The following is a 13,993-nucleotide window of genomic DNA, read 5'->3' as shown; positions in this document are numbered from 1 at the left end:
GTGTCACACTGTACACAGAGGACAGAGGACAAATGACAGGTAGAAACAGTCCTCTGCTTCCTGCGTGTGGGTCCCACGGGTGGTGCTCAGGCCATCAGCAGCACTGTCACCTGGTGAGCCATCTCACCAGCTGCTTTGCTTATTGCTAAACTCTGTCAACCTAGCACTCAGCTTTATTACAGAGCCAAGTCCTATAACTCAATATTGCTCAACAAACATATAGACTTTTGCCAAAAATTAAGTAAGACAGAGAGAATTATGGGGCTATGAGAAGGGAAAGGAGCCCCTCACCTAGAAGTAGACTGAAGCCTCTCAGCAGGCGAGAAGCAAGAATTCCAGCAATTAACATTTGCTGAAGGCCTCTCCTCTTTCCCAGTGATAAGCCGGCAATTTTCTCTCTTTATCTCTGTAGCTTTGGAGCCTGTCCTGGAACTAGCTCTTGTAGACCAGGCTGGCCTCGAACTCACAGAGATCCGCCTGCCTCTGCTTCCCGAGTGCTGGGATTAAAGGTGTGTGCCATCACTGCCTGACTCAAGCCTGCAATTTTCTTGGAGGCTCATCAGAAACCCCATTTACAGCAGAAGACCAATATTAAACCCTTGTGCAATCCTGGGGGCTCCTGGTTTCACCTTTTCGGATCATAACTCCATCCACTGCACCTTCAGAGCCACCCCACGATTTCACCAAGGGAAGAAGGATAGGAGGAGAGCCTACTGGTAGGACATTTAATTGCGACTCTCCCTTGTGGACCCACTTACACTTGGGTATGTCTGGCCTCTGTTCTCTGACTCTCCCTTAAAAAGCCCATACTGTCACTCGGGTATATATTATTATTTCCCTGAGCATATTTCTCTTAACTGCCATGCTTAAAAATCTTCATTAAAAATATCTTTTAAATCAGGCAGGGGGACGCTTGCCTTTAATCCCAGCACTCGGGAGGCAGAGGTAGGCGGATCTCTGTGAGTTCAAGGCCAACCTGGTCAACAAAAACTAGTTCCAGGACAGGCTCCAAGCTACAGAGAAACCCTGTCTCGAAAAACCAAAAAAAAAAAGAAAAGAAAAAATAAAAAACTTTTAATAAATTACACCATTTTTGTTGTTGTTGTGTTCTTTGTTTTTCGAGACAGGGCTTCTCTGTATCCTGGAACTCACTCTATAGACCAGGTTGGCCTCAAACTGAGAGATCTCTGGAGGGCTAGGATTAAAGGCGTATGCCACCACACCCAGTTGTGAACACCTTTCTACTTTTAATAAAACCCCAACTCAGCTTTGTTCAGACAAGTTCTGAAATTCTTTTCTGCGTCAAAGCCACAAAACCTGTGTCTTCCTGAGTCAAGGTCCCTAAAAGATTAAGGGAGCTCCTCAGAGTCCCGAAGACAAGTGTGATGTCTCCTGTCCTCACCGCTGCTAGTAAAGATTTCCTATGAACTGAGGAGCATTTTAGAAGGCAACAGATTATATAGGTAGCACTAAGCCGATCAAATAAAGCACAATGATGCTTTCCCTGCTCCATGAAGGTTCAAAAATAGCCCCTCCCCACACAGTTGTATGTGCCGGTCTTATGAACAGAATTTAGCTAAACTAACTTTATAACCCTTTTCTTTAGAAAAAAAAAAAAACTTACCTTTAACTTGGGTGAGGTCAATCCCTCTCTCTGCTGCCAACTTCTTTGCAAGAGGGCTAACAAACACCCTTCCCTTTGGTCCAGCAGGAAGGGCTGAGGGTGTAGGCGCTAGAGGCTGGGGAGTGGGAGGAGCAGCTGCCACCTTGAACAAAAGTTAGAAAGTATCCACTCAGCACCTCACAGATAATCTGAAAGACCGCAGGTTCATATTTTATATGGTAAAAGTCTTTAGTGATGTTTATCCTCTTCCCCAAAGACCATAATGCACTTTTTCTGGTTTGACTAACATACAAAATAAGCAGCAAGAATACTTTCTGTCAGAGGCAGAAACAAGTTGTGACAACAGGAGAGCTGTGGAATTAAACTGACCTGTATACATAACATCCTTATCACCTGTCATTTCCCCTTTGAGACTTTGTAACCCAGGTGGTCCTCCTGCCTCAGCCTCTCCAAGTGTTTGAACCACCACACCTGGCTTCTGCTACTTCTTTATTTTCACTGAGTATAACTAACCTGATTTCTGACTTCAGGATATAAACGACAGCACCAGGTCCCATGCTTCAAGTGTCTTAGGAATGGACTACACTGCTCCCTGACGGCATCCCCATCAATGCAAGACAGTGAGGAGCCAAGCTTCCTCTGAGGTCATACATCTTTCTAAACCCACTGAGGTGTATGCTGAAGTGTACAAGTGTATGAAGCTACTACATGCCATGTCAGATCAGGGTCCAAAGTCCAAAATACATGTTCATCAACGACAACACACAAACACCACAACTGAAAAAGAAAACGGGTATTCAATAAAGCAACCGAAAATGTGGAGGTAAAGCATCACCTCCCATGGGCATGACCTTCACACCCAAGGCAGGAGAACATGGAACTCAGTTTTGTTCTCAGCAGGACCCAAGACGGCAGCAAACTGCTGACCATCGTGTAGACGGCATATGCTGTATACCGCAGGTAATGCTGGCCACTTTCCTACATGTGCGATCTGGACACACAGAACATGACATGTGGCTGAAAGGACTTTCCCATTTTAGAGGCATACCTACCGGAGGTGGGACAGGTGGTGGTGCCTGTGGCTTTAGGCTGGTCACTTCTGTTGGCCTATAGTCTGCAAAGGCTGCTATATCTTCCTGCTTTTCTACTATGATACAAAGTGGGGTTCCCAGGGGAACATCCCTTGTGCCTTCAGGGACCAGAATTTTTGCCAGATAACCTTCTTCTTGTACTTCAAAGCCTTAAGAAAAAAGAAAACATTAGGAGACTCAAGACTCTACCTTTTTACAACTTCAGGGTTTCAGGTAAAAGGATTTCTACATTCAAACTACTGGCATTGGTTTTGTTTTGTTTTTACAAACTACTTAACCTCTCTGTGTCTCTTAAGTCTTTAATATGGGAACGGGAACAGTACAGCCAACCTTCTGTCCTCAGGTTCTGCATCCCTGAATTCATTCAACTGTGGGTCAAATATTACATTGCACTATGTAGTTGGCCTATGGAGACCTGAACTTAGCATATACACTTTTTATTCTTGCAAGTACTTCCTAAGTAATGCAGTGTAACAATTATTCACACAACACTGCTGTGTTAGGCATTACAAGTAACTGGAAATGATTAAAAGTGTCCTGGGGTAGAGGCACAGCTCATAAATACAGGTCCCACTAATTTGCTCAAGGCCTTGGGTTCAATCTCAGTGACCCCACTCCACCCCCAAATACTATACCCACTTATACAGGGAACTTGAGTCTATAGACTTCCAATCTTGAATCAGTTTGCCTACACACATACCAAGAAATGACTGACTATACTGATGTATATTTTATGGATTTAAATCAATGTTTTTTTAAGTACTTAGGAACAATCCCTGAAAAAGAGTAAACAAAAAATGCAGTTGACTCTCCAAATCCTGAGATCAAAACAATTTGGGAAAAAAACTGCACCTGTGCTGAACACATGCAGATGTCTTTTCCGGAGCCAATCCCTTGTGGATACTAAGATAACTGCATCTGTCCTACCAGGACTACAGACAGCAGTTCACACTGAGAGCTTCTGAACACACCTCAAGGGCAGCCCTTATGAGGAACTCACAGGATCTAAGATGGTATCAGTGTACTGCTGAAAGTCAGTTACAGGGAAGTCAAATTACCAGAACTACAAGCAGGACGGGAGCGTGGAATTGGCACTAAGAGTGTGCTCAGAGCTTCTCAAAGGCTGCACTTGCCCTTATGCTAGCTATTCCAATGTGCTGAAACACAGCAACACTGAGGTCTCCTGCGACAAGAGTTACATGTCATTCAGCTGCTGCTTTTCCAAAACACTCAGACTTAAAAAAGTAAAGCCTTAAGCTGGGCGTGGTGGCTGTTTTCTTATAAACCCACCATCAGGAGGCTGAAATAGAGGCTGTCCAGCTCAAAGATAACCTGAGCAACATAGTAAGTTCAAAAGTTCAAGACCAGACTAGACTACATAGCAAGGGTTGCCCATAAAGAAACAACAGCAGGCCATGTCCTGAGTTCCAGGACATCCAGGTGAGTGAGACCCTGTCTCAGAAATTAATTAATTAATCAAACTAAAAATTTAAAAAAGCAAAATCAAGCTACTGGCAAGGGTAAGCTCTGCCTTCTGAATCTTGCTTTCTGCAGTTATGCCTCTCCTTGATGAAGACATCTCTAATGAATCCGTCCACTGTCCAACTGGGAATACTCGATAAAGCTGGGCAGAGGTGGTGCGAACCTTTGATCTTAGGCTTGGCAAGCACCCTTACCCACACCAAATCATTTTGCTGGCTTTTTGCTTATTTTCTTAAGACAGAATCATTTCTTCTATTAAAAGCTATAGGCAGCCAGGCAGAGGGGTGCAAGTCTATAATTCCAGCACTTAAATTTGGAGGCTGAGGCTGGAGGACTGTGGATTAAGGGCCATTCTCATCTCAAACAAGAACAAAAACATTTTAAAACTGTGAGGAAGTAGTATGTGCAAAGATGAGATGGAATTGGTCTGGTGGGAGGGGATTATCAACAATACAAGCACAAGACCTGACTGCTTAATGGATTTTGTTTCTGGGCACAAAATAAGTCAAAGAAGGGGCACATGGAAATGTGATACACATGAAGACCAACACGCATGAGTTCTGCTGTTCCTCAGAGTCATCTGAAATCCTTTGGTATTCTCTTTCCCCGGGGGGACAGGGAACAGAGACGGCTTCATCCTCCCTCCCTTCTTTCCCACATTTAGACAATGGCAGTTCTGGTACAGCTTCTGAGTAGCAAACCCTGCCCCAAGAATAAATCTTGACCTGTCCTCAGTCGATGAGTACAGTTCAGAACTGATGTGTGTGACGCATGACCTTGCTATAAAGGATCATGCCCCAGGCCGCCAATCCCAGGAATTGTAAATTCAGATTATCACTCACTCAGCACAGGAAAAGATAGCCATCCTCCTCCTCACTCAATGACCAAGAACTGAAGAACTCTCACCTATAGTGGCCTTGTCAGTCTCTATCTCTGCCAGCAAGTCTCCTTCACTGAGCTTCTCACCCACTTTCTTCTCCCATCTCTGGACCGTGCCCATGGTCATGGTCGGGGAGAGGGCAGGAAGAAGTACCTACAGAAACAATGTCACTGCTTAACCAGGAAGGCTGCACACAAAAGTGTTCAGACAAGTACACACGGTTTCATGAGTGACTGAGACTGCAGTAATTCAACCACTTGCCACACCTAGGTCTGGTGGAATTAATTTGTAATCTCAACACTCAAAAGGCAGAAGAGAAGAATCATGAGTTTGAGGCCAACCTGGACCACACAATGACACCTTGGCTCAAAATTAAACCACAACCAAAAAACCAAATTACCCATCACAGCTTTGTGCTTAATAACTTTCCATCAGCTGAGTCACTGTTCAGAACAAGGGTAATTACATCTGACCAGTTACTCTAACACATCCTCCAAAGTTAAAACCATCAGGCAGGTGGGAAAGGTTTCTTTCAGATGATCAAAACAAATTCCTTGGTATACATGCATAGTATCTTTTCAACTATGACAGTGGTTCTCAACCTTCCTAATGCTGCGATCCTTTAATACAGTTCCTCACGTTGTGGTGACCCCAAACCATAAAATTGTTTTGGTGCTACATCATAACTGTAATTCTGCTAGTTATGAATCGTACTGTAAATATATGACATGCATGGGGGCTGGAGAGATGGCTCAGAGGTTAAGAGCATTGCCTGCTCTTCCAAAGGTCCTGAGTTCAATTCCCAGCAACCACATGGTGGCTCACAGCCATCTGTAATGAGGTCTGGTGTCCTCTTCTGGCCTGCAGGCATACAAACAGACAGAATATTGTATACATAATAAATAAAAATATTTTTAAAAAAATCTGACATGCAGGATATGTGATATGCAACCCCTGTGAAAGGGTCATTCAAGCCCCAATGGGGTCACAAGCCCCACGTTGAGAACCATGCTCTAGGTTAAGATGGACACAGAGTGATCCTGGTCTAGAGAGGCTACTCTGCTGAATTTGCTGTGTTCTGCAATGAACATCTATTTATCTCTCCACTCATAAGAAACCACACTTATTTCACTTAGTAAATATAAGTTTTTTTGATGTGGGAGTGTCATATATTAATCTGTTGATTTCATTGGTTAAGTAATAAAGGAACTGCCTTGGCCCTGTGGGTGGAGTAAACAGAATAGAACGCTGGGAGGAAGAGGAAGTGAGGTCAGACTCCACAGCTCTCCTCTCCGGAGCAGACACTTCAGAGAGAGACGCCATGCTACCTGCTCCAGGGAAGACGCACGCTATGAAGCTCTGACCCAGGATGGACTTAGGCTAGAATCTTCCCGGTAAGCGCACCTAGGGGCGCTACACAGATGATTAGAAATGGGCCAAAGCAGTGTTTAAATGAATACAGTGTCTGTGTAATTATTTCGGGTAAAGCTAGCCTTGCAGGGCAGGTGGCTGGGGTTTTGGGGACGCAGCCCCACTGCCGCTCATATTACTACATTTTTTGTTTGTTTTAATTAAGGGCTAGAGAGAAAAATGACTCAATAGTTAAGAGTACCTGCTGCTCTTGCACAGGGCCTGAGTTCAGTTCCCAGTGCCCGAGTAGGGCAGCTCACAACCACCTGTAACTCCAGCTCCAGGAAATCCATAATCTCCTTCCTGTCTGAGAGCACCAGCATGCACATATGTACACACACAAATTTTAAAACTGAACACTGGGGCTGGAGAGATGGCTCAGCAGTTAAGAGCACTGACTGCTCTTCCAGAGGACCTGGGTTCAATTCCTGGTACCAACATGGCAACCCACAACTGTGTGTAATCCTAGTTTCAAGGTACCCAATCTTCACATAGACATACATGTAGGCAAAACACCAATGCACATAAAATAAAAATAAATTATTTTTAAAAAATGAACATTAGAGCTCTTCATGGATCAGAGGATGAAATTCAATATCAGAAGAGTACTTGACAAGCATACTTGAGGCTATGAGCTCGATCTCACGACTAGGGGGAAAACCAAAACATTCTTTTTGTTTATTTTGTGAGACAAGGTTTCTCTGTGTAGCACTGGCTATCCTGGAATTTGCTCTGTAGACCAGGCTGGCCTCAAACTCACAGAAATCCGCCTGCCTCTGTCTCCTGAGTGCTGGAGTTAATGGCGTGCGCCACCACCGCATTACCACCTTTCACAGACTACAATAGTACATCGTATTCTTGAAAACCGCTAAAAGATTTCTAAGTTGTGTGTGTGTGTGTGTGAGAGAGAGAGAGAGCGCGCGCGCGAGAGAGAGAGAGAGAGAGAGAGAAAGAGAGAGAGAGAGAGAGAGAGAGAGAGAGAGAGAGAGAGAGAGAGAGGTGTATGCAAGAGTGAAGTGCAGAAGCCAGAAGAGGATATAAGGTGTCCTGTGCTATCTGCCTTATTTTCCTGAGATAGGTTCTCTCACTGAGGTGGACAGCAAGCCTCTGTCCAACTCTCCAGTCCACAGCACTATTGATGGGGGAGAGTCTTCTGTCTTGTGTTAATTTCATTGGTTAAATAAAGAGACTGCCTTGGCCCTTTAATAGGACATAAAATTAGGTAGGCGGAGTAAATAGAACGGAATGCTGGGAGAAAGAAGCTGAGTCAAGGAGTCGCCATGGTTCTCCCACTCCAGACAGATGCAGGTTAAGATCTTTTCTGGTAAGTGCACCTCGTGGTGCTACATAGATTATTAGAAATGGGTTAAGAGGCTGAAACTAATGGGCCAGGCAGTGTTTAAAAGAATGCAGTTTCCGTGTAATTATTTCGGGGCATAAGCTAGAGCTAGCTGGCGGCCGGGAGATGGGGCGGCAGGGAAGCGGCCCGCAGCACCTCACAACACACTATGGTTATAGTCTTGTGTGTATATGTGTGTGTGTGTGTGTGTGTGTGCATGCAGAATGTGTGTGGTTACTCCACGAGTTGTTTTCTAATTTCCATACATATAGGCACAGTGTGCCCACATGTCCACTAAATACATGTAAAAATTTTAATTGCATTCCTATTTAAATGATTGTATTCACTGAATTTGGACAGTTATTCAGTTAATATGGATTTTATTTGCTATCTCCTTAGTCTTTTAAGTAGCAACAGCCTTAAGCTAAGGGAAAAATAATTTCAGTCAATAATGTCTCTATAAGTGGGAAAAAATAAAACTCTAAGACCTAGAATATTATTATTATTGTTGTTGTTGTTGTTGTTATTATTGGATTTGATTTTTTCAGGCAGGGTTTCTCTGTGTAATAGTCCTGGCTGTCCTTGAACTCTCATTATAGACCAGGCGGCCTTAAACTCACAGAGATCTGCCTGCCTCTGTCTCCCAAGTGCTGGGATTAAAGGCATGTATTACAATGCCTGGTACATTTAGAAAATTCTTTAAAAATTACTTCCAGTTCAAAATTTGTTTTCTTTGTTTCATAATCACCAGTAAGGTGAATGAAAGTATGTGTGTAAAATATACTCATATATATTTTTATCATCTCAAAGGATTCTTAGAGCCCAGTTCTAACACTTGAACATAAAGCACCATAAAATGGAGAAAGAAGGTATTACGTAATAAGGTTGCTAAACTGAATGAAATAATTGTGAACACTAAAGGCCAGGCAAAATTTCACAAGTGACTGTTACCAACAGAGCTGGAACATGACTTCCAAAGAAACTGTTTCATTCAGAAAACTTCTTCTAAAGCTAAGGAAAGGTAGGCTGAGTGGTGAGGACACACACCTGTAATTCAAGCACTCAGGAGGCAGAGGCAGGAGGATCCACTTGGTCTAGAGTTCCAGGACTGCCAGGGCTACATGGAGAAACCCTGTTGTTGTGGGATATTTGTACACTGTGTGAAGAAGTATTGCTGGGACTGGTGTAATAAAAAGCTGACGGCCAATAGCTAGGCAGGAGGTGTAGGCGGGACTTCCCAGCAGAGAGAGATCTCTGGAAAGAAGGGCAGAGTTGCCAGCAGAGAAAGCAGAATGGACAATATGGAGATGAGGTAATGTCATGTGGTAGAACATGGATTAATCTATAAATGGGTTAATTTAAGTTATATGAGCTAGTGGGACAAGCCTAAGCTAAGGCTGAGCTTTCATAATTAATAATACGTCTCCATGTCATTATTTGTGAGCTGACCATTCAAAGAAAAATCCGACTACACCTTGACTTAAAAAAACAAGCAAAGCCGGGTGATGGTGGCGCCTTTAATCCCAGCACTCGGGAGGCAGAGGCAGGCGGATCTCTGTGAGTTCGAGACTAGCTTGGTCTACAGAGCGAGTTCCAAGACAGGCTCCAAAGCCACAGAGAAACCCTGTCTCGAAAAACCAAAAAAAAAAAAAAAAAAAAACCAACAAAAAAAAAGAAACAAGCAAAAATGTTAAGGAAAGGTCAAATCTTAATCCTTTAGATTTTAGCTACTTTCAACACAAAAACCACATAAATACAACATAGAGGAAAACTTTAATATCTAATAAACTGATTCAGTGTGTGTGTCTTGGTTTCTTGTGGTTTTTCTTTGACTCTTTTTCCCCCCATTTGTTTGTTTTGCCCTAATCTGGTTTTTATTTTATTTTTATTATCATTATTATTTTTTAGATGTCTGTTTCCTAAGGAGAGAGAGAAAGAAAGGGTGTGGGTTTAGATAGGTAGGGAAGCAAGGAGGATCTGGGAAGAGTTGGGGGAATGGAAAACCGTAATTAGATTATTTGTATGAAAAAAAATCTACTTCTAAAAAAAGGATGTTTTAGTTTCCTAAAAGTTTGCTTAGGTTCATAGGAATGGCATTTATGGCCACTGGCCCTGTCACACTGCTACGCTGTACACTTATGTACACTTCATTTCTTTAAATGAGTCATTTGTTTTATGTGCACTGGTGCCCACGTGTGCCTGTGAGGGTGTCAGATCTGCTAGAACTGGTTGTCAGCTGCCGTGTGGGTGCTGGGAATCAAACCTGGGTCCTCTGCAAGAGCAGCCAGTGCTCTTAACTACTGCTGAGCCACCTCTCCAGTCCATTCACACTTATTATTTACTGTTGCTTTTTTCATGTAAGAGTATTATTGAAATACTCCATCTATGCTTGCAAATATACCACTCTAAACCAAAGGAAAACTTCATCAGGGGACTTTCATTCAACAGACATCATCTGTTCTCTATTATAAATTCTACTTGTATACAAAAATAATCGTTTTCATAACCTTTACTGTTGTTTTTGAGAGGAAAAACAAGCATTATCTTGTGTCTTGTGCTAAGACTGAGAAAAGTTCAAGAAACTGTCCAAGTTCACACTTGAAGACAACAATCAAGAATAAAAGTTGTCAAGTTTCACAGTTAAATATCTGTATTCTGGCAAATGGCAAACACTGATTGTTTTAATGAAAAATTTTCAGGATGCAATCACCACTCATAAAAAAAAATGTAAATAAGATTCACCAGAAGCCAACATGCGGAAGCTGGGCCTTACCTGCATGTGAGGAGGATACGAGCTACCAGGAGCCTTTGCAGAAGGTGCAGCTGGAGTAGCAGAAGCCGCTGGGGCTGGGGCTGGGGCTGCCTGTGGGGTAGCTGCTGCTGAATCCAATGTATAATTTTTAAAGGCCTCAATATCCTCAGGCCTAAGAAGAAAAAGCACATATGTATATAGAAGTTATAATGCAAATCCAGTCCCCACCTCCCAGCACATCTTCAGAAGTCTGTAACTTCAACTGTGAATGAGAATGCTCTGGAAGCATCAATGTTCACAAATTATAAGGGGTTTCACTCACTTTTCTACTGTGATACAGATGATGGACCCAACTGGAACATCCCTGGTTCCTTCGGCAACAAGGATCTTTGCCATATAGCACTCCTCCAAGCTCTCAAATCCAACAGTGGCTTTATCAGTTTCAACCTTTTAACAAAAAGCATTAGTTTAGGTTTGTACTGCCAACATACAGATAATTTGAAGGTGTCTAGAATTTCATATGAAGATAAACCCACTGCCACAGACTGGAAAGAATGGTTTAAAAAACATTTTGGGTATTCGGTGGCAGAAGGCGACAGATCTCTGACAGTTGCAGGCCAGCCAGAGTTACATAGTGAAACCCTGTCTCAAAAACAGTCAGTTTAGCTAAGTTGCTCACAAGTTATCTTACTAATCATCTCTAATAACTGTGGGAGGAAAAAATAAAAGTTGCTCAAACATAAAGGAGTTAACCAGAAGTTAAGGCTCAGTCTACTTAACAATGTCACTCCCTTAAAACCGTATTGTAAAACTTACCTCTGCAATTAGCTCACCCTCACTGATTTTTTCCCCTTCTTTTTTTTCCCAGCGGGCTATAGTGCCTGCCTGCATCGTAGGAGAAAGGGAAGGCAACGGAACCTGGAGGAGAAAAAGAATCACAATTTAAACCAGGATACTTAACTCTCGGTGCGGTTTAGAGTTTCATTCCATTCAATTCCAGGCAAAGAATTCACTGAGTCCCATTACAAACTGGTCACTGGGGGATGCAAAGGGGGTTCCTGCACCCTAGAAATTCATGTCTTTCAGTGGCAGGTTGATCCTCCAGTCAGTCCAGTGGATCTGAGAAAGCACGTGAGAATCCACAGACCTTTTGCATACAGCCCCAGGCTTGAAGCTCTTCTTTCAATGGAATAGATCCTCATTGGGAAGGTCTTGGGCAAAACGGTAACAGATCCTGAAAGGAGCTGGCTCAAAGAGGCCTCTCAAGGGGGATTCCCCCACGTCAAGGAACCGGCTCTGAAGGACAACGGGGTCCGGGGTGGAGCACTCACCTTCTGGTGCGGGGGAAGGCTGTAAGAGCGACGGCCGGGAGACCCCAGGACCTGCCGCAGTAAGCGGTTACGCGGCGCGGTGTCGGAGCCGGAGCTCCAGCCACACAGCAAGCGGACCCCATAGCTCGGGGTCCCGCTGCTGCATCGAGCCGCAGCCTGGCCGACCCGCGGGCTCCCGTACGGGACCCCGGGGCCTTCCTTCAAGACTGCCCACCGAGGCCTGATTCCAGCCCTGGGCACTGCACTCTGCGCCCTCCGCGCACAGACGCGCCACATCCTGCCACCGACCCCCACACCCCAAAACCTCCGCCGTCTCCGGAGTGACCTCTCCAAGAGCAGCGCGGCTCTGCCGTCAGCCGCGCCCTGCGGTCGCGCAGTGTCGTAAAAGCGGCTTCTTGGACTGGCGGCCGGAACGCACAGCGCGGGGACCCGGTCTGGGACACCCGAGACGGACCGGGGTCACAGCTTAGGATCCACGGGGACAGTGGTGCTTCGAGGCAGTCGCGGGCAACGCACGTTTGGATGAAACGGGAAAGGGTCAGGGGTGTTGGTGACCCTAGGAGAGGTTTCGCAGGGCATGGGGAGCACGGCCCGCTCTAAGGTGGTGGCCAAAGAGACAGGAGACTTGGACCCCGGCTGAAGCCTCCACTCTTGGGGAAGCAGTGCCAAAGGGAACACCCTTCTTTAAGAAAAAGCTGGGAAAGGAGCCTGGGCCGACAGTAATCCAAAGCTTTAGGTCAATGGTTGAGGTCAGGAAGCATACCGCCGAAAGTTGGAGGAAGAAAGGCCCCACGAGTGACCTCTGGGGTTCAGGGAGTGTCCCCTTGGCTGCAGACCCCGCCCCTTGCAGGCTGCCCTAGGTTACAAAGACGTCAGGTCCCTAACCCACCCGAACTGGAAGCAGCAGTGTTTTCAGCCAAATGGTATGAAGGACATCCAAAAGTTAGGTACATTTTCACATTTCGAGTTTGTCTCAAAGGACTAATTATATATATTCCATGTATAAAAATACTTGTTTGCGAAAACGGTTATATTACCCCCAGATTACCGCCGTTTCCTCTTAAATAGCGAAAAGATTTTTAAAACACACCGGACATGTTAGCACATGCGTTTAGTAACAGCATTCCAGAGGCGAGAGACAGGTGGCTTACTAAGTTCCAGGTCAGTCTGGTCTGTATAGTAAGTTCTAGGCCACTTGGACTACATGGTGAGACCCTACCTTAAAAAAAAAAAAATTAAGATACAACTTTGCAAAATGCATTCACACCATTTCTATTGTGTGAACTCAATATAAAAAGATTTCTTAAACTGTGGAGTAACAATGTTGGGCGTCAAAAATAAAAAATGGCAACAGTGAAAAGTTTCCGGAAACAATCACACAAACTTAGGTTGTTTCTCGGTGCTGTTGCCTACACTGCCTGCGTCCCTTCCCGTCGCTGCTGCCTTGGCTCTGAGGACAATGGTGCACTTTGCACTGTCATGACCTCCGGGTCATACGAAGTCAGCCAACACTGCTTGAAACACCTTGGCACAGATTCATCACTATGGCATGATTCGCGCTGGTTTTACTCTACAAAGTTTTCTGCTCTTATGTGAACATAATGGTTTGATTACAGAAAACAAACGCATTTTCCCATAGTTATTTCTTAGCGTGTAAAAGTTATAGTAGTGTATTTTTTGGATCAGATTCTTAAAATATTTGAATACTAAAATTGCTGAAGCTGATTTGTGTTTGAGATTAGGACAGATTTCCAGTAGTTTCTGAAATGTCCCTAAATACACATTTTATGTTATATATTTTTAATTTTTTTATTACATTTATTTTCTTGGTGTGTATGTGCCAGTGCCCTTCACATCTGAGCCATCTTGCCAGCTCATGTGCTACATATTCATGTGGAACAACATTCTCAGCATTGACAGTCATAGATCAAAATACCAATCAACTCTGAAAATATTTATACTCAGCCAATTTAGCTCCTATCTCAGCTCTTCACTTGCACGTTACTCTGCATTGCAGCCCAGTTCACACACAATAGCTCACTCCAGGGCTAAACTATGTGTCCATCCTAAAGGAATGGCTAACC

At 44.1% G+C, this 13,993-nt stretch overlaps 1 protein-coding gene across 1 annotated transcript in view; it reads right to left on the bottom strand.

Moving 5' to 3' along the window:
- Dlat (dihydrolipoamide S-acetyltransferase) overlaps positions 1-12,275 on the bottom strand; it is a 32,363-nt gene extending 20,088 nt beyond the window's left edge. The window contains exons 1-7 of the mRNA XM_075965953.1: positions 11,910-12,275; positions 11,395-11,496; positions 10,901-11,025; positions 10,600-10,750; positions 5,104-5,230; positions 2,677-2,864; positions 1,625-1,766 (exon numbers count right to left, since the gene is read on the bottom strand). Coding sequence (XP_075822068.1) covers positions 1,625-1,766; positions 2,677-2,864; positions 5,104-5,230; positions 10,600-10,750; positions 10,901-11,025; positions 11,395-11,496; positions 11,910-12,185 — 1,111 coding nt within the window. The 5' untranslated portion in view covers positions 12,186-12,275. The remainder of the gene's footprint in view (positions 1-1,624; positions 1,767-2,676; positions 2,865-5,103; positions 5,231-10,599; positions 10,751-10,900; positions 11,026-11,394; positions 11,497-11,909) is intronic.
- Between the last annotated feature and the right edge of the window lie 1,718 nt (positions 12,276-13,993).

The sequence above is a fragment of the Microtus pennsylvanicus genome, chromosome 3, assembly GCF_037038515.1.
Source record: "Microtus pennsylvanicus isolate mMicPen1 chromosome 3, mMicPen1.hap1, whole genome shotgun sequence".
NCBI classification, from domain to species: Eukaryota; Metazoa; Chordata; class Mammalia; order Rodentia; family Cricetidae; genus Microtus; species Microtus pennsylvanicus.
Note: the sequence above shows the minus strand (reverse complement) of the source record. Positions and strands in the feature narration are given on the sequence as shown.